Source organism: Oculina patagonica, chromosome 6 (assembly GCF_052425735.1).
Source record: "Oculina patagonica isolate OP01 chromosome 6, crgOcupat, whole genome shotgun sequence".
Taxonomy (NCBI): Eukaryota; Metazoa; Cnidaria; class Anthozoa; order Scleractinia; family Oculinidae; genus Oculina; species Oculina patagonica.
The window spans coordinates 22,919,267-22,940,793 of record NC_135763.1 but is presented as its reverse complement, the minus strand read 5'-3'; the positions used below and the strand labels follow the sequence as shown (position 1 = coordinate 22,940,793).

Below are 21,527 nucleotides of genomic sequence, written 5' to 3'. Positions count from 1 at the left end.
AAGAACGAACGGCAGGAGGATTCGAACCCTCTGCCCGCGCGCCCCTGATGGCGATGAAAGGTTTATAGCCTGAATAGACATTGAGGGAATATTATGTGGAAATCAGTGTTATTTTCATCCGAAAAGAAAAACAATAAAAATGAAAGGCTCAGGATTGGAACCCACAAAAAAATAATAACAATAATAAAAAAACCCTAGCTGGATTCCAACCCCCGCCCTCAGTCCCGAAGATCTGATTTCAAGTTCGACGCCTCACACCATTAGGCCACCAGCGCGCGGCCGTGTGACGTCATTTCCGCCACACACCAAGCGCACAAATATACAGTAGCTAATTCAAGAAAGGTTGTCGGAAAAAAAAAAGTGCACGCGACAAGACCGAAAGTTGGTCTGGGAATTCAGTGGAATTTTGCATATTGGCCCAGAGGAAATGTACAAGTTTGTATTTTTGCACGTGAAGATTTTGCTTTTTCTCTCGGAAGGTTTTTTTTAAAGCTTTACTTTTACTGTCGCATGTCTTTGAGTTTTGAAATATTATTGAGCTAAAATTCAGCGTGACTAAAAGTGCCTTGTTTCAACATGTCTGAGGAGGAAAAAAACGTGCAAATTCACGTTTGTTATGACGCCATCTTATTATTTTTCAGCACACGCAGTAGCTTTCTACTTCTACCCATACTACCTTTCGGTCTTGTAGCGTGCACTTTTGTGCTTTTTTCCGACAACCTTTCTCGAATTAGCTGTATATGACCGTAAACTCCACACGAGATTTCATCCCGCCTGAAAAAAAATTATACACCCCACGTTCGGCCTTCGGCCTCGCTTCGCGAGGAATTATCTAGATTATTCCGCTTGTGAAATAAGATCGTGTTCTACAAGGAAGCATGTTTAATTATTGATATAAGCTCTAGATCTAGAACTGAGCCACTCGAGATGATTTAGAGCTCGTGCATAATTTACTTCAACATTGAAGCTACCACGACAGTCTACTTGTTCCAGGGGTAGCGTCCCGGAGTGCGTTTATCATTCTCAATAACGGATCAATGAGCTAACTATGCCGAAACAATTGCTGTTCGTGCCTGGAATTCTTCGTTCATTTTTTTCCTTTAGAATCTGAGAATATTATTAAGAAGAACAATTTTACTGAATGTGTTAAGGTAAGCAAATAAACATTTACTCGATAAAGTTATACTCAGTAACTGTAAATTAAACTTTTTCATTTCCTTCTAAGGCAGTGGCGTGAAAAAAGTTTTAAACATTATGAAAAAGCGCTCTGTTAAGGATAAATTGTATTATCAATTTTACGCTAAAGGTGTTCAGAGTCCTCAGAGAAGAGGAAATGTCATTCATAGTATTTTAAAACCGTTGTAAAATAATACCCGACAACGATTTGCAAAGAAGCGGCCATGCTGGCTGCATGTTCATAAATGCTTACCTTATTGTTACTTATTTTCGCGGGACTTAATTTTCGCGATTTTCGCGATTTTCAAAAAATCGCGAAATTAAAGACCCGCGAAAATTAATTCCAACCGATTTCTATTGTATTTTTTATGCTAATTACGTATTTTTGGCCAAATCGCGAAAATTAAGACTCGCGAAATATTCCTCTTCCATTTTCGCGAAATTAAGTGCCCGCGAAAATAAGTAACAATAAGGGATGGGACGATTGCTTTCTGTTCCCTCAAACTTTAAAATTCAACTTCAAGAATTGTGCTGCGGTTTGCCCAGTTCAGAATTTTCATTGCAAGATAGTTTACTTGTTCATTTACGGTCCTTCGATACGATATGACTGGCGTCATCTGAATCCTACTCTAAACAAACATTTTAACATGCTATACCAAGAACCGTCACGAACACAGTACAACCCAGTTAACTGGCAAAAATCACAAGCGCCTTCTCACTCTTCGACCGTAACATTTGCAAACTACTTTTTCTGTATGACAGGCTCACACAGTTTGAACAACGTGTGCTATCAGACCGTAACGCTAGAAAAGACAATGTTAAGGTAATCTTCTTTGAAGGATATTTGCAGAACATGATGGTTTTATCATAATAAGGACGATATCGGTTGTACTAGTTGGGGGTATAAACTAGGCTTACGTTAAGAAAAAAGCCAAAGGCCTTTTACGCATGCAAAGACCAAAATCAGTCCAATGTTGACTTCCTATTCAAATAACTTGGCAGTTCTTAATTTTTGACAAAAAGCTTGTTTTCTATAATTCTATCATATTTTTACCGTGAAATTTATCTATGGCCAAGTATAGGTGAGATTTTGGACACTGTATTAATACTGAAACTGAACTTTTGCTATGCGGCAATCGAAACATAAAAATAATCAAGGAAAAGAATTTGCAAAATCCATTTTATGAGTATGGAAGAGGCTTTTTTACAATTTGTTGCAAACATTTTAATCACGCGAAGACTTTAAAACAAGACAAAGGGTAAATTGATATCGCTTTTTACTTGCAGGTGGAACAGTATAAACATGTTAAAGTGGATCATACTTGTGGTGAGTATAGTGAATAATTAATAAACCCCTTCATGCGACTGCTCACAGTAAAACAGGATATTGCCTTACATAAAAAAGAGTTGTGCCAAAAAAACAGTATGGATGACGTTGAATGAACAAAAAGTAAACAGGATGAGCTGGAATGACTTCCTGCAAAGCGAACGGGATGTCGAACCATTAGCCAGCTGCATTGTGAACGTCCTCAGACTAACAGGTTGTTAATATATAGATGTAGGCAAGCCTAAAAGCGGAGCTCCCCATTTATTTAATTTTCACTGGAGCTTACAATGTTTTCATTCTAGTGAATAAGCGGCCAAAGTACTAATGTTTATGGCGGTTTATAGGTTCAAGATAAATTTAAATAGCTCACGGTTAAACAACCGAATGTCAGCAGTACGACAGAAATAATAATCTTAAAGCGGGGCAACATCATTACTCATGGCACGAAAAATTACTTTAGAGTACAGTAAATTATCTGCTTTCTAGCAATAGAAAATAGTTTCGCGATCCTGTTATAGTTTCGCAGCAGTTTAGTAGACTCCACAATATCTATTACATTGATATAGGGTATATTCAAGGTATACTTCAGGGTCTGTCGGATTAGCTCAATCGGTAAGTTGCCAGTCTGCGGATCCGGAGGTCGTGAGTTCAAATCCCATAGGGTCAATTTTTTTTTTTCCTTTTTCCTTTTTTTTTTTTTTTTTTACCCCGTAGCAATAAAATGGTTTGTTTATTCTATCAACCAGATTTAGCTTTCTAATGCTCCTTCATGTACGATGCTGGCTTTACAGATAGACACGAAAGTCATCGATCAATTATGGCTCTCAATGTCCACTTTTTTGGCGGTCGATTACTTTCTACACGTAATTTTCAGCCACATTTTGTTTCATTGCTTCTTGTTTTTCTTTTCAAACCTCTTTAAATTTTAAAGGCCGCCTTTATACGGCCGCCTTTATACGGCCTTCTTGCTTCACTATTTCTACCATCAAACTATGGCGGCCATCTTGCGCAACTCCGTACGTACGACGTACGCGCCCGCGAACCATGCCGCTATCCATGTTGACCATGAAAACTCATTTCGATAGTGTTCCTTCTTTCATACCATTTGCCTGCCTATGGGGCTCCGCACAAGGCGCCTTCGGCGCCTTGAGAGCTCCGCTAAAAATTACGTTCTTACTTGCGGGTATTAACTGCACCTTTAAGAACAGAACAGAGTTCTTGACAAAGGTGGGACCAAATACATGTAGACTGGATTTTGCTTCCTTCCTGGTGAACTTGAAACACACTGTACGGATGTCATGAACATAAAATCAATAGAAGAGTAAGGTATCTCTATAGAATCCCATTGTTCCTGACAAACGTGCATCGAAATGATAACTGCCGTATTCCCGACCAAAAATAAATATTCAAATGAGTTTAAATAGCCGACAAAATATAGATAATAGTTCTTTGCACTTTCTACTTTGGTTTTGTTTATTATTTGGTATTATTCATTTGTCCAGTTAAACGAAACTTAAAGTGAATAAAACAATAGCCCAATTTCGATATTTTAAAATTCAACCGAAAACAATAGACATCACTACGAGGCTCCGGGGTATAAACCCCACAAACTCTATAGTTGGGTCCCGGAGCCTCGTCCTGAGGTCTATTGTTTTAGGCTGAATTTTAATATATCGAAATTGAGCTATTGAAACGTTAGACATTGTAATTCAAATATAGTGTTATTTCATTTGACAGAGCTGCTCAAACGTTTTTGCTGATTTAGAATCGGGTAAGTTGTTATATTTTGAAGTTCATTTCAGGGGGAATTGCAATTCGTATAAATACTAGTTATGCAACGCTTTCAAGTGGTATGCTATGGAATATCCCACGAGTCACTTGTATTTTCTCGGTATACACACGAGCCTTTAGGCGAGTGTCTATACCGAGAAAATACAAGTGACAAGTGCGATATTCCATAGTATACCACGAGAAAGTGCCGCTAGGGAGGTTTGGGGGCATGCTCCCCCCGAAAATTTTGAAATCTAGGGGCTTGGAAATGCTATTTTCAGCGTTCTCCAAGAGCTATTTGTGATTTACGCATATCGCAAATTTGAGACATTTTTGAGACATTTTGACATTTTTGTGACATTTTGAGACATTTTTTACACATTGTTGTCACGATTTCTGGTTTGTTCTAGTTTTTGGCTGTTTAATATTGTTGTGCATCTTCCTACGTACATTGAAAATGAAAAGAAGTACAAATGTTATTGTTTCAAACCTCTCGGGAGATAAAATTTTATTTTCAACATTTTATACAGGTCTGTTTTTTTCTTTTTGGGAAAAAAACTGGGGGGGGGGCACGCCCCCCCCCCCCGGCCCCTCTCCTTGCTACGGCACTGGTAACTATTTTATACCATGCCAATCGCAGCGCACGATGGGAAGGTTGGGTTGAATACCGTCGAATGTACAACGGCTTTCCTGTATTCTGATTGGCTGTATTTTCTATTGCATGGTATAATAACTGATATATCTAATTATTTTCCGTCTGCTAAAAGTAACTTTGTGGCTTGTTTACGATCATCAAGCTGTAACAGTCTAAACCACCTACTGCATTAAGAAATGAATTGTGCTGCTCATGCGAGTAAAGAGACCCCTTTTATTTCAAAATTAAACTTACTTTAAGATGAACAACCAATAGGCAAGGTTTGGCAAAAACCTCAGTGCAAGTTCTTTTCCAGAGGAATGGCCTTAATGTTCCAATAATTAGTGTTTCTTACATAAGTTTTGTCTTATCTCGAAATTTTATTAAATTCTTCCAAGAAAATAAAAAGTGTTTTTCAACCATCGAGGAAAATTTTATATTGACAGCAGGGCTTTTACATTGTAAACTAGTTAAGTACCGTATTTATTCGATTAAGCGCCCTGGGCGCTTATTACATTTCTGGACCTTGAGAGTGGGCGCTTATTCGAGGCTGGGCGCTTATTAAATTTTCACCATTTTCAGCAAGTAGTAAGTTTATTTTGTAACGAAACAATAAATAATAACAAAACGTGAAGATGTACCAAAGCAGACTTTTAACTGTTCATTGTAAGTTTCTGTAAATTCTAACAAAACGTCTGTCTTCGGGAAAGTCTTAGTAGTGCTTAGTCAATTTTAACCCCTCTTCTGCACTTCACCTTTTTTGTGAGTTGGGGATGGGCGCTTATTCGAGGCTGGGCGCTTATTAACTTTTCCTACCTTCAGGGTGGGCGCTTATTCGAGGTGGGCGCTTATTCGAGGTTGGGCGCTTAATCGAATAAATACGGTAATCAAAAACCGAAGCAGCACAAACCAAACGAGTTTAAGGAGACTTGGGGTTGTTCTTGATTTTTCAGGTTTGGAAGATTCTCAGTACTGGCGTTTAGATGGCAGTGATGTCGACATTGGGTCAGTTAAATGGCTGCTAAGAATTTCATTTTAAGAAATGTGTCTTTTAAGAAATAAAACTGACTACCTGACGTTCCCGAGACACTCTCTCTATTCTTTTAAGTAGCGTTCAGAGCTTTTTACGTTGTAAGCAACAGAATCAAACTTGACTGGTTTGACAACAGGTCAGTATATCTACTCCATATGGACGGTTTACTCTGACGGGTACAATAATATTGTAATATGACTCTTAAATTGTCATTTCTTAGCGTACACTTTCTTCTTCTTTCTCTTCTCTTCCTTGCTGTAACGATATAAAATAGAGTAGTGTTATGTGTGAAAGTGAACTTTAATTAATTAAATTAACAATTACAGTCTTATATCATAGACGGAATACTTTTCGATAGTTAAATCAGAGTCATTACCATACCTTCGCCGCCTTTTATCTCTGCTCCAAGCCCCTCCTATATCTGGACACTCAAAAGCATCCAGCTTTAGAGGAGATGACAGAAAAAGGAACACTGACTAGCATTTTAATAAGCATATTTTCTAGGACAAAAAATAAACTGTTGTTTTTATTAATTTTCAGTTACAACAATGCATCGAAATTTAGCATTGGCCGATGTTCTGAGAGCAAGTCACTTAGTTTTAATAAATCAATATCCTACGTGACAGCTCCTTGCTTGAACCTCACAACCGGCGAAAGTTTTACATATTCCTTGTGGATGTATATTAAGAATACCACAAAAGACAAGTCCCCAACATTTTATGCGGACATGAGAGGTTCAAGAGAAGGTTTCTATCTATCCGTAGTGGAACGTGCAATCCGTTTGACAGTAGTCCTCGGCGGCGACCACAGAGAACTATTGAAGAGCGACGTGGAAATCAAATTTAACACGTGGACACACTTTGCTATCACTTTTAATAAAGAGACGGATGGCTTAAGCTTGTACATAGACGGCAAGAAGCAGGAACATGCATCATTATGGCAAGGAATAGATTATTTTAAAAAAGAACCTACCTGTACTATTGGTAACATGCCTGAGTTCCGGGCTGACACGAAGTACCAACTGTATGGTTCAGTAATGGACCTTTATGTACTGAGCACTGCATCAGATGATACTGTTCATTTACTAAGAGGTACGTGCATGGTTCTCTGTTTACGTTTAAGTACTCCTTTTAGTATTTAGAAACACTTATCATACTGTAATTGAAAATTACATTTACATACCCCAACATGGAGTAAAAGATCGTTAAACAAGCAAATACGGAAGGGTCTATTGGACAAAAAAGACAAAACAACAGCCACGATAAATTCTACAGAGATGGCATCTTTGGTATGAAAGTCCTAAAGATACGAACGGCTAGATGTGGTTGGCTCTTAACAGAATGTAAAATCTACACCTGTCAGGAAAAAGAATAAACGTTCACCTGCGATTCTATTTTGTGTAATATCCCCCCTCCCGCAAAAACATCCATCTCCAGTTTCTTCTCCGGATGGTAACTTCGGTTTCTCCTGCCTGGTACGCTGACACAACTCCTCGTTTAAGATCTTCCTTGCCCATCACACTCCCAAGATGTACCGGAGTCTGCGGATGGTAAAGGTGTGGAGTTGGGTAATGATCTTCTTGGTCAATCTCCAAGTCTCAGATCCCTATAGGAGGACGGTCTTCATGTTGGAATTGAAGATCCCAATCTTTGTCCACGGTGAGGTACACTTTGATCTCCATATGGGTCTTAAAATAGAGAATGCAACCTGTGGCTTCCTGCATCTGGTCTCAACATCTTCCTCAGTGCAACCTGTGATTGTGATAAGGCTACCGAATTATGTGAAGGCCGTTACCCGTCCCGGTATATCTCCTAGAAAACTGATGTTACCAGTGTTTGCTTGGTTTTTGAGCTTCGCGTGAGCCTGCTTTAGCGGTGCCGCGAACTTTTGTCATATGTGGGCGATCTTGTCATCGTCATCGTCTGCAAAGTTTAAGTCTTTCAACTTCTGAGTTCCTTTTGTCCAAGCCCTAAAGCCCTAATGACCAAGGTGATATCTCTCCCCCTCCTTTTGTTGTAGGGAGATTGAAGCTGGTGGTAAAAGTCCTTCTTTACTTTTTCTTCAGCGTCGTTCGTTGGTGCAAAGATTTGGATGATTGTGGTGTTATGACAATTAGACTCCAACCTAGCGGAGATATTCCGCTCCGAGATTGGCTCCCACTCCTTCAAACTCCTTCCAGTCTCTTTTGAAAGGACAATGCGACCCCCTTCTCGTGTTGTACATCATCACCTGCCAGACCAGAGTAAAGAACCGTCTCTCCAGTTGTCAAATGGAGCTCTCCGGCCCCTGTCTATCTTGTTTCGCTTACTCCTTAGCGATAGCAAGCCTAAACCTCTACATTTCCTTGACGACTTGGTGAACTTTGCCCGTTTGATACATAGTTCGTATATTCCACGTTCCGATTCGGGTACTGTACTTGGTGGACGATAGCTTCGGTCTTGAGGGCATCGTAGTTTGACACCCGATGTTGGTGTTTGATGGGTAAGAGTTACTTTCCCTTCCAGTCCTGGGGGACCGTCCGGGGCTGGTCTAGTTGTATTGTTAGTTTCTGTAACCATCTTTATCCACTCGACGGTGGTTAGCCCGGGGAGCTTCGCGTTTGCCTATTAGCCTCAGAATCTCTCGACCAAAGTTCATCCTTACACCGCGATGAGGCACCTCCACGGAGATGGGGGCTGTGAGATCCCTGGGCGTTCCGTAGGGAGACACAGGCGAAGGGTAGCCAATAATTGAAATCGTCGAATACAAACTATGCACATTTTTATCATTTAACTTAATATTGTTCATTAGTATAATTTCCAGAGGTGAATTCAATTTTGATTGGTCGAGAAGCTCGGACTATGTCGCAATATTCACCGCGCTAGGCGGTGAATATTGCATCCGAAGGTTTGGCTACTAAGCCATGCCACGTTTGCCTTCCAGGCCAGTGAACATGGCGGCATTTGAAACATTGGGAATTTTGCCAATTTACTACCAAGGCTTTTGGGCCGAAAATATTTTCAAGAGATGGTTTTCAAGGCATTAGAATTGATCGTAAACATGTAGTCCGGGAGCTAGAAGCACAGGAATGATGATTTGCACTTCAAGAGTACTGAAAAGGTTTGACAACGGATTTCAATAGATTAAAACCTCCTCTTTCACGCTAGGTAGTTTGTGGTTTCAAATTGTGGTATACGTTTTGGATTATAGCTATGTTTTTGCCAGTTGGTACAGGTCAAAAAACGATCTCACATGACAACGAGGCTGAAATTTCCACTCAATTTATTCATAGAAACTTAATCAATAAAAAAAAAATAAATGTTATCCAGATAACTGATAGGACTCTATGAAGGTCGATTTTATGGAAAGCACCACGGCTTGCAAAGAAATCACATGATATTTGTCCTCGTTTTGTGTGACATGTCACAGCATTCTCATTCTCTGTTACATAGGAACAGAAACTTTTCGCTCACGTTCAGCTGCAAACCATTTGCTCTTTCAATTTGCTCTTTCCGCACTAAAGAAAGGCAATATTTTTAAAATTCATCACTTTCTGACGTTAAAAATTTGGTAAAAGCAGTTAAAGTGGTGCCTTTTAACTAAAGCCTCGCTTTGGTGTTAAAAGGAAAACGAACAGTGACAATAAACTTGGTTAGGAAAAACAATATTTGATAAAAATTTTCCCTAACAGAAAAGACCCAAAACAGGTGTTATCGATCGGCTTCAGTAGAAAATAAAGTTAGAGATCGCAATTGGTGCTTAAAAATATTTTAAGATTTTATTATAACTTGTTCTCCGTTTCATTCGTTGATGACATCAAGAATGTTACAAATTCCAAGTAACAAGAAGTCACATTTTGTTCTTTCAAATGTCTCTACTCAAGAGCGAGTTTGAACTGCATAAGTCGTTTTTAAAGGTTTGTTATTTATTTCGTGTTGTTTTCACGACAAGACAACATTAACCAACATGAAGCAATGACCAAATGAGGGAGGGTGGTGGAGGGTATAAAAAAGAACTGTTGTACACTATTAAGTCGACATTTGGCCAAGTGTCTCAACAGTGGTGCCCGAGATTGCACGGTCTTGGCAACAAATTTGCGATGCAGCTGCTTGTAAACTTCCATACACAAACATATACATTTCCTTGAAGATAGCTTTCAAGAAACAACAAAAAAATTATATTCAAGACTGTTACGTTCATTACGAAACTTGCCTGCTTTATTTCCTTAGCCTTCGTACGTTTAAAACTGAAAGATGTATAAGCGACGTAGCCTTGAAATTTTTCCGAAACTTTGAGAAGGTCTACTTTATGATACAAAAATGTTCATTATAGCAATTTTCCCCCGTGAATGATTTGATGTGCAAAAGTTGACCAGATATTTCAGAGTAAGTATTCAGTTGCAGAAAGTGACTGTCAGTTGTGGCTTTCGGCCCTTCATTGGTTGCCTAAAACACACTCTTGTCTTGTAAAACAAAATAAGGGCTACCTGACTAAAGAAAAATAATTTTAATGTGTCTTTCTAAATCAAGAACCTAAGTGGAAAGATTGAATGACGTTTGTTGAAGAGACTTGCTTTTCTGTTTCTTTTGACACAACATGACTCATCCATAGTACAAGTTAGTCAGCTTTGCTTGGGAAGAGATTCAGACAGAAGCTCCCCTCCAGCAAAGTCCGTTCTCGAGTCTACCCTGCTGCTTTATCCAACCATCCTAAGATCTCTTGATAAGCCTGTGTTAATACGTATGAGTTTCCATGTATTTTGCTTTCCATTATGAACATCGAAGTTTGTAGAATCGCATCCCAGGAGTGAGAAAGCATGAAAAGCTTTTCACAACTGTTTACCAAACATTGATGAAACAATTTTGTGTACTTGAGTGTATTTTGTTTGAACTTTAAACACCGTCCGGAGCCACAGCTCTTGGCAGCCAATTTCCTTGCATAATGAGTACCAGTACATCACTCATATCTGGCGATTGAATGAAAGCTCTCGCATCATCTTTTGCATCATCTTTGGCATCATGTTTGGCGTGTGATAGAACCTTTCTGCTGGCTTTCTCGTTGTTTGAATCTAATAGTTTAATTAATATTGGGCTTTCTCTTTTTCCGAGAAACTGCAAATTTTTTATTTTACACTCAGTAGCAATGACAAGGTTCTTGTTTTTGGTATATTTTAAGAATCGGATTGGGAGGACACGAGATTAGTCCTGTTTTTCGGTTTTAAAATATATATATACAGTAAAAACCCGCGGGTAAAAACCTAACAGTACAGTTAAAACCTGTTAGACTAAAATTTGGAAATTAGGCCCCAATTGTTTAAGAACCTATTTGGCCTCAAATTTGGAAACAAGTTGTTATTTTCTTAAACTGATTAAAAATGTTTTTCGGGAAGTTTTTACAAAGCACAACTGTGCGTATATATAATGTCATATTCTAAATGGCTAGTGCTTTTTACATAAGCACTTATGTGGTATGCAAATTGTACACAAGGAATACGCCGAATATCACTAAACGTTCTATAAGTTTTTAAGTAAATTTTCTTTAGAAAATAAGAACTTATTAAGAACCTGAATAGTCTAAAATAATTTGTGTTACTACCATTTATACAAGAACCCGTTTCGACTAACCTGGGAAAAATTAGGCTCTTACTCGCAGGTATTTCCCTGTATTTAACTCAAGGAAGTGATGTATGTGGGCCATTATAATATGTATTTCAATGTATTTTCCTCTATTCTGCATCTTATCCGGACGGATATTGGCCATTATTATTCAACAGATGCGCGCGTTGCCCATATATGGTCAAAATGTTAACGATATCTGTCATCCGTACATAACAGATATCCTGCGATATTCGTAGGTTGCGAAGATTGGTCCGAAATCTTGTAAAGCGCTGCATAGTTACAGTTTTTCTATGTGCAAAATGTGTTTCGTTGACAATTTGTTGAATAATAAAACAATTATCCTGCTCAATCTTGCGGAATATCGTCTGATTTTAGCCAACTCGGCCTACGGCCTCGTCGGCTAAGTATCAGGCGATATTCCGCGTGATTTCGCAGGATAATTGTTAAATAACGATCAAAGACAATGTTCTCCCCGCATTATTTTACTTCTTTAAGTGAGAGGTAACACTATTGAAGTGCTTTGAGGCATGCGTACCAAATGTTATTACTTCGGACGATTGGGGACTTAAAGTAAGCCATACGCCAAGGTTTTTCTGGTCATATTGGAAAGATTTGTTTTACCTTCCTCCTCTAGGTAGACGAGAGAACAGCAAACAAACCAAAGCTTTGATCCATAGAATGTAATTCATTTCGAAAGAGAGCTGTTTGTACGTACTGCAAATGGGCTGTGCTATGTCATTTACTGTGAAAAAAAGTAAACATTACAACTAAAGTCATTCAGAGTTACGTTTGAATATATAACCTACAGCTACTAAAGACCTTAGCTGACCTGTTGGGCATGGATGGAAAAAGTAATACAAAATGCTGCACTGTACGGGGGACCACGAGTGTCGAAACAGAAACAGAATGACTGTTTCAATAAACAACTATTTGTGATCTGGTATTTATGATATTCTAGGCGTCATCACGACCGTTTATAGCTTTTAAATACGAGACAAGTTTAAACAAAAACTAAGGTGGAAACTTTCGAAATCTTCTTTAAATTGGGTATGGTAGGTCTTGTCAGAACTGACATAGTTTAACGTCATATTTATTTTCTACGCTACAATTGACAGCACCTACATGTATTTTGAATATGTTCTTGTGGGCAAATTTCATTAAACATTGCTTCTTTCTTTACCAAGTTCAATATTATTTCTTCTTTTTCCATTAACATGAAAGCGAGGCTTTAGACGAAATGCGCTACTTTAACGCCTTTGGTCAAGGTTTTTTATTTCAGCAAGTGATGAATTCTAAAAATATTGCCTTTCTTAAGTGCGGAAAGAGCAAATTGAAAGAGCAAATGGTTTACAGCTGAACGTGAGCGAAAAGTTTCTGTTCCTATGTAACAACGAATGACGATGCTGTGACTCGTCACACAAAACGAGGACAAATATCATGTGATTTCTTTGCAAGCAGTGGTGCTTTCCATAAATCGACTTTCATAGAGTTTTATCAGTTGTCTGGATAACATTTATTTTCTAGTTGAATAAGTTTCTATGAATAAATTGAGTGGAAATTTCAGCCTCGTTCTCATGTGAGACCTTTTTTTTACCTGTACCGACTGACAAAAACATAGCTATAACTCAAAACGTATACCACAATTTGAAACCACAAACTAGTACCTAGCGTGAAAGAGGAGGTTTTAATCTATTGAAATCCGTTGTCAAACCTTTTCATTACTCTTGAAGTGCAAATCATCATTTCTGTGCTCCTAGCTCCCGGACTAATGGTGGTTTTGGAGATCGCACACGGCCATGTACTCAGTCAGAACGACTGTCAAAACATTATTTAGTTCTCTTCTCACTGGAGCTAGTAATTTCGTCAGGATTCACACAATTGCTCAGAAGTCACCAACAATTAAACAAAGGTACCAGACATCTATCTTTTTCGTAGTGTTTGTTTTGTTCCGGTTTATTGCTAAAACTTGAGTGTAAATTATGATTTCAATTGATGAATTAAACTGGTTTACACGTATGCAAGCGAGCACTTCTGTTTGTTATTTTCGTGTTTTCTATTGTTATTTTGCAGTTTTTGATATTCACCTCTGAAAATTATACTAAAACTTCGTCGAGGGGATTATTCAACAATAATCACTTCGCCTTCGGCGAATAATTGTTAAATGTAATGGCTATCACCTAACAGGTTTCCCAGTTCTCAACAAATCCGCTAACCAAGTGAACGGTTCTGCTGTATTGGTAAAGTGGACGCCACCCATAACAGGACAGTGCCCGGTCCATGCACACAGTATTTATTACAAAGAAGTGCTCTCTACAGAATGGACGTCAATAATGGTGATGAAGAACACAACCCAGTACGTTCTTCAGCTCATCTGCGCCAAGGAGTACGAAATCGGAGTTACAGCGTGGAATACGAACGGGGAGACGTCTCTGAATGACAGTAAGCTGTGGAAAGTCACCACAGGTGGAGGTAATTGTCAGCTAATTAGGCGCCTATAAAGTTGTCCTTTTTTGGTCAATTTTGGCACTTAAAAACTGGCCTTGAAACTTAATGAACCCTCAAAGTTATCGTTTAGAACCGCGGAAAATACGCAAAGGGAATACTGTAAAGCTTAAAAAACGGAAAGAATGTACATTACTGAAAAGGCTTTCGCAGAGCTGAAATAAAATCCTAGGTCTTTTATGCCTAAAAAATTGTTGGTTGTCTTGCTGTGGCTTCATCGAGAGAGTAATTTTTAAATAGGCATAGGCCACCAGAAAAGCTAGTCCTAGCCCATGACGTGGGCAGGATCTTTTCCTTAGTATCTTTTTACGTTTTTCACCCCTTCCCCCTCAGTTGGTCTACAGACCTTTATTACCTTTTCCTTGGTACCAATTAAAATCACTGAAGTCCTTTCCTTACTTCCCTTTCGATGCTTTGCTTTTGCCTTGTCTATATTTACTGTAAGTGGCTTTACTGATCATTCTTTGTAACAGTTGCTTGACTTTAAGCCTCCTCACATTTTGGCATCATAAAATCAACCTTTCTACTCTACAAGATTAAGCAATTATTGTCTTCTGGTTTTTGTGACATCACAAAAAAGACTGCATTTATCTTGACACAAGCCCCTTATTTTAATTCCTTTTCATGTCACTTGTATACTCTTGCTTTGTTTTTGTTTATGTATTCTTTTTTTTTTTAGCCAAACCCTCACCACCTGTGATAACGAACTTGGAGAAGTCTAACTGCTGGGTCAATCTTACATGGAGTGTCAATGAAGATGCTCATTGTCCGCTGATCAAATACACTATTCACTACAGACAGATTCAAGCTGGAGGATCCAATGAGGATTCCTGGAGTAAAATTGACATAACAACAGTCTCAAAGATGACCCATCAATGGTCACTTCAGTGTGACACACAGTATGAATTTGCAGTGTCTGCTTGGAACGTGATGGGGCAAAGCAACTTGTCAGCTACTTGGCAGATAAAAACAGAATCACTTCAAGGTATACTAATAACTTTTTACTTAGAGTAGCTTTTCCTTGGCAATTCCCAAGTTAATAATTAAAACCAGCATACACACTCCAAAATTATCGTATGACCAGCCCAAAGGAGTTATGCGTCTGCTGTCTTACTACCTCTTATACATGTTATGTTAACCGGGACGAGCTACTTTAAGGTTACTACTTTTAGCGGCTACTAATTTTAGCGTTTTTTCGGGGTAAGATTTAGCGACAATTTAATTTAGCAATTTTCCGAAAAATTTAAAAAGTGATATCTTGTAAACCAGTTTTTAATGAACATAAAGCTAAGATGGAAATAAATGTTCAGTAAAAGAACAAACTCACTTGAAATTGAACGAAATTTTGCATTACATATATAATCTATTGCCAGAAAGAAAAAAGTTACCGGCAGAATTTTTCCCTTTGGAGTGGGAGGGGGGTACTTAAACTTAACGAGTATTTAATTTGATTGAGACAATTTTAGCGAGTACTTAAGTTAGCGATTTTTGCCTAACTCGCTAAAATCGCTAAAATTAGAAGCCGCTAACAATAGTACGCTTAAGGTATTGGACCTATTGGACGCACAAAGACTTAAGTCTTTAGTTCGTCCTTTAAAACGCACGAAAGCAGATAGTCGGTCTTCACGCGTTACTCGTCTTGTGCACGTTTTAAAGTGCATAACCATGCAGACGCATAATTCGTCTGATGCCGGTCCTTATACTAACAGACGGATAATCCGCCACGGCCAAGTTTTTCTCTTAGTCCATAGTCTAAGACACACAAAGGCAGGCTACCCACTCTCCATCTTGTGAACATTTTTTATATCACGACGTAAAACCAGACGCTCCAAAAACAATTTAGAGGTCGTCAAGACGGATCCTGTGTGCCTGGTAACGTAAATAAACAAACATAAGTTACTCCCGCTAATTCTAATCAACGTCATTACTATATTTGTTATTAATTGCAGAATCTACAACTGGAAAAACAATTGGTATTATCTTAGGAAGTATCTCTGCTTTCCTTGTGATGATCGTGGCGACTTTCTGCTATAGAAGAAGGTTGAAGAAGAACCGAAGGCGAAGTACCATAAAGAGAAAGTGGTCAGTCAAATGTTTAAACTTCAGACAAGACACACTGAAATTTATGACAGAAAGAAACACGAGGAAAAAAGATGAACCAATTGCACGACCATTTTTACTCAATACTGATTCCTTTTGTTGTAGCTCGTTTGCCTAATTATAGGCTTTCTTGCATCCGATTAGAAGGCTGACCATACCCCTGGCTATATGATAGTGGCAATGGTCTAAGAAAAGAAATGCATACTCAATATATCCTGACAAAGGTTGTTTAGGCATCCTTGCACAGATCTTTCACTTTTTGCTGCAGCCGTTCATATCAGTAAACTTGCGGCCAGTAAAAAGATGAGCTTGCATGATTATTACTATTGTAATGACCGTACTAATGGATTATCAAAACCATTTTATTAAAAATCGTTACTATCTGTTGACTGATTTATTGCTTTTCTTGAATTTTAGAGTTAATTTGTTAACTGTTTTTTTTTTTTGACGTACTATCCAAATGTAAACACCAACTTATAAATGCTTGATTTTAGGTCCAAGTCTGACATTACCCCTCTTCATCACTTGGAGGTTTGGCCAGAGCAAGTTACTTTGTTGGAAGAACTGGGCCGAGGGGCGTTTGGCAAAGTACATAAAGCAGTGCTGAGAGAATCACCAGGGGTGGAAGTATTTCACAGCAATATCAGAGGGAAACGTGTGCAGTTTAAAGAAGGAAGAACCATTGCTGTGAAAGTTCTCAGCGGTAAGATTGTTCTCTTTTCTAGTTTGGCAATTTATCTAGACCTATCTATGTTTGCAGAGCAGATACACGTACTTGCGTTAAAAAAAACGCTGCCTTTAATTTGTATCACGACAATCATTTGTTTTGGCATTACCTCCTTCTGTTATACACTTAGGAACATTTCATGGTAATGAAAACGAAACGATTGACTAATAAACTTGAACCGTGAAACCTATTTCTCAAATGTGAAGAAAAAAAACGATAAAACTCGCATAGATGTGCATGTCAAGGACACATCAAGACCAATAGGATCGAAGCAATATTGAATTAAATGTATTTTCTTTCAGTCACTTGCACAACCATATAAATAAAAGAAGAAGAAACTCCGGTGCAAATCATTCCTTAATTACACTGCTGAATGCATGCAAATTAGAGAAATGGTCGAAAGAAGGCTCTATTACTATTTTCTAATCACATCAGCGCGGGACCATCAGCACCCTCGGCTGCTTTCTTGAAAAACGAACCGCAATTTATTTCATTTCATATCGTTTTTAATTTGATTAGGTTCTCGATGAAGGTTCAAGGGCGTTCTCATTGGCTTACAACTGATGTTTTTTGATGTAAAAATTAACAACAATTTAATAATTCCTATGATAGCATTGGCAAATGAACAAGACAAAGAGCAGTTTGTGGAGGAAATTGATCTCATGAAGCAAATCGGCTTCCACACCAATGTGCTTAGCATGATTGGCTTCTGGACCAGGTCAGAACCCTTCCTTTTGTTGTTAGAGTATGCACCATGCGGGGATCTACTACACTGGCTCAGAGAAAAGAGAAAACAAGTAAGGCTTACATGTCTTTGGAGATAAACTCTGTGCTCGTTTAACATTTAATGGGCCCTCAGGGCCGCTGTGCCGTCTCTGACATCCATGGCGGTGGAGTCACTCCGAGCGCGGAGACCGGCGCCCCCGAGCGTCTAAACTGTAGTTAAAAGCAATTGGTGAAACTAAGCATACGATCTACGATCTAGATCTACGTCGTCAATAGAAACACTAATATTAAGTCTTTTAAAAATGATTTCTTTGTTCGAAAGGTTGACATTGGGAAGTTTCCCCAAGTTCAAAAGATGGAACTTTTGACACCCGATACAGCTAAAACCAAAAACCGACAGAACACTGCTGGGATCACTTTAAACATTTTACCTGAAAGTCAGCAAGACAAAGAACCGCGGCACAGTAATGAAGTAAATGAAGAAATGAAGAATGGAACTAATGAGATCAAAGATAGAGAAGTAAATAATCGCATTGGACAATTTCAAAATAGGAGCCACGAAGACATATTGGAGATTAAAAAAATTGCCTTTGACAATTTCGGTCAGGAAGTAGACGAAGAAGACAACAAAAGTTTGGAATCAAAACGCTTCATAAAGGTGGAGTTGGACAAGCGTTGCACAGAACCAGTAGAAGTGACACAAGAGGCCGGTGATGATGTCAATGACGATACTGGAGACTTGATTGCTAAAGACATGCTGAGCTTTGCATGGCAAATAGCACGAGGGATGGTAAGTGGTGAGCAATCGCAACAAATAACTGGTTGACAGTGACTTCACCAATTATGTTTGCTTGCTTTCAAACAAATCATGGCAAAACAACTCGGCAAATTTTGAGGCCAGAGAGTTGCCCATCAGACCAGTGCTTGTCCTGGATATAAAGTGCACGCTGTGTCGTTTGAATAGTCAATGCTTGGGGAATAAACTTTAACTAAATAGTTATTGTATCAGCCAGTGCTTTATAACATCATTTAACAGTTTTAACCAACCAACTTAACGGAGGCGCATGAGCGCTTATAATCCTACCAGACCTGCTGAGCCAGCAAGCATTAATAATTTTACCAAGTTGTTGTTTTGAATTTCTTCTTTCTTAACTTCAGAGTTATCTGTCAAGAAGGGGATTTATCCACCGCGATTTAGCAGCTCGTAATGTTCTTGTGGGAGAAGACAAACATGTTAAAATCGCAGATTTTGGCTTGATGCGCCACACCGACGGTGATATATACGAAGTGAAGAGACAGAAAAAACTGCCCATAAAATGGATGGCACCGGAAGCAATTAAGGACAGTATCTACACAACACAGAGTGATGTGTATGTCCCTTTTATATATAAGATAGTTTACGTTATTCATTTTTACCAGAAACTTACAAGAGAGTCTGGTACAGCCTACTTAAACGCTAGTTTAACGGGAATATAAACTTGTCTGTGCGTATGACTGTTAGTTTGTCATGTTCCAGGTGGTCATATGGGATCCTTCTTTGGGAAATGTCCACAATGGGTAAGAACAACTTTCTAAAGTTTTGTTGTTAGCGTTGTTGTTTGAACTAAACAACAGAGGCACAAGACGGCAGAAACATTTATTATAACAAATTTCGTTGCAGGTGGTACACCTTATCCTGGAATTAACAACAAAGAGCTTCGCCATCTTCTTTACACTGGTTATCGTTTAGAAAGACCAGATAGCTGCTCACAAGAACTGTAAGTCAATCCTCAAGATAAAATTTGAACAAACGTAACTCTACTCTTAAATAATTGAAAGCTTTCAAGGTCCAATTTTAGCTTTAAAATATAAGAGAATTCCCACTTTTTCCATGAATAAAGCCTGAATAACTATCATCGGTGGCTCAGTTCTTAATGTTGTTTCACTCAAAGCATAAACTTATGTGTCGTGTCCATATTGGCGTCACCACCAAAACACCGATAAGGCTCTAACAACCGTTTTTTAAACTGCCATCAGAATTCATTTTATTGCACATGTTTTATTACAGTTGGAATAGAGAAAGTAGTTGACAAATTATTCGGAAGAAGAAAAAGTTGGCTTTATCACTGTCATTTTGTTTATATTTTCTGCAGTTTGAGCTACCATTCGATGGTTTTCTTTAGATATGCACATATCTATGATCAATTAAAGCGTTCACACTTCTCGATTCGCACTGTTATGTTGAAGAATAATTTTAAGCCAGTTATGGGATATAGACGTCTGCATTCAACTCTACTCATAAAATTAATTTCACAGGAGGCACCAAGTAACGCCATTAAAAAATTAACCTATGATTGGTTCTAAGTCGCGCTGCGGCGTGGGATATTAAGCTGAAATTTTCCCATTTTCGTAAACCATTTTGAAATGTATATTAATGTTTTATTAGGTATTCATTAATGCTGGAGTGCTGGAAGGAAGATCCCAGGAGGAGACCTACATTTGAACAAATTGTGGGATTACTGGAAGCTATGATGATGAGAGATACTCCGTATTTTGATTTTAATCAACTGGATGAATCCCATTCCTACTACAATGTAGCGTCATCGGTCAGTTGTACAACTGAAATGAAAGAATGACTGGCTCAAGAGAAGAGTGCATTTCGCATAATCATCTGGTAAATCTAGATGTGCTCAAGAAAGAGGGCGCTGATTTAACTCTTTTTTCCTACAAAGGCGGATAGAAAAGCAGTGAGAGATTCCTTTCTTAAATATCCATCACCGGCATTAAGCTGTAGTTGAAATTATGTTTTTATCACTGAGTTTTATAAAATCGGGCTTGTAATATGCTGTCAATAATTTGACCGTTTCCGTCATGATAAAAAGGTCTGCACCTTTTAGATTAGCCTCTATAATATATGCAAAATTGGTTAATTGTTAAAGTATTTTCTAATTAATCTGTCACATTATGACAAAAATAGAGATTTGCCGTCATAACAATCACTTTGATTTAGTTCTGAGGAGAAATACTTGTTACTGTTTAATTCTCGTCCTCAGGAGTTGAACGTGTCAAGAATTTCGTTATTATTGGTAATATACTTTTAATCAGTAAATCAAAAATGTTTTTTTAGAATCCGGTTCTCACAACAAAAATGTTGGTAACACGTTCTTAGTTCAATATTCGACCTGCAACCTATAGACAACCTAGTAAAGAGGCATTTCCAACAACACGAACCTTCTTGTCTCAATCGTTTTGTAGAGTTATTGTTTGAGGAGACTGCATAACAATCTTTTGTTGAAGTTTTTCTGCAACAACACGAACCTTCTTGTCTCAATCGTTTTGTAGAGTTATTGTTTGAGGAGACTGCATAACAATCTTTAGTTGAAGTTTTTCTGTAAATGATTGTAACTTTGCTTATATTGTTTTTGTTGTTTTGGCCAGATACCACTGGAACGACAGTGAAAATTTAAGAAGAAAACTATTTCGACACTGTTTACTCGGCCGAGGGAAAATATACAAATGTTCTTCCTAGCTTAAACAACCCCAAACACCTGTAATTGATCAAGGTCCCCTTTCCAGGGTTTTGCAATGATTTAGTCAAAACCTTTTCGGCCAAAAGAAAGGATATGACGAGTAGCAAGTAACGGGATTAAGCAACCTGAAAAAAAACGGAAGGAAACGGAGCAAGGAAAAAATCGGATCAGTTCAGCAAAACAAGTCCAAAACTTGGCATGCACCAATATGAACTATTGTACATTGTTACATAGAATCTTTACCAAAATGTAAGTACAGTGTGAAAAAGTGTTTTTTCTAGCAAAGTTAAGCTAAATACAAGATCATAGCACCAAACATTCACTTTAACCGTAAAAGAAACGCGTTTTGGTGGGAAAATTTGCGAATGAAAGCCGATTCGCACGTTGCCTGTTGCCTTCAAATAAAAGTGCCGGATTAAACTTACT

At 38.3% G+C, this 21,527-nt stretch overlaps 1 protein-coding gene across 1 annotated transcript; it reads left to right on the top strand.

Moving 5' to 3' along the window:
• Positions 1-970: 970 nt before the first annotated feature.
• LOC144657125 (uncharacterized) lies at positions 971-21,525 on the top strand. Its single transcript, XM_078517432.1, has 16 exons — positions 971-1,151; positions 1,939-1,999; positions 2,464-2,503; positions 4,241-4,274; positions 5,861-5,912; positions 6,481-7,031; positions 13,722-14,006; positions 14,719-15,024; positions 15,989-16,121; positions 16,634-16,842; positions 17,479-17,663; positions 17,915-18,382; positions 18,751-18,962; positions 19,109-19,149; positions 19,253-19,349; positions 20,018-21,525. The coding sequence occupies exons 2-16, from the start codon at positions 1,992-1,994 to the stop codon at positions 20,205-20,207; spliced, it is 2,811 nt and encodes a 936-aa protein (XP_078373558.1). The 5' UTR covers positions 971-1,151; positions 1,939-1,991; the 3' UTR covers positions 20,208-21,525.
• Positions 21,526-21,527: the final 2 nt, after the last annotated feature.

Bases quoted from the DNA above. Each gene is read 5' to 3' on its own strand.
- LOC144657125 (XM_078517432.1), top strand. The intron at 17,664-17,914 runs GTAAGGCTTACA...TTTGTTCGAAAG, and splicing joins TCAGAGAAAAGAGAAAACAA to GTTGACATTGGGAAGTTTCC. The intron at 18,963-19,108 runs GTATGTCCCTTT...GTCATGTTCCAG, and splicing joins TACACAACACAGAGTGATGT to GTGGTCATATGGGATCCTTC.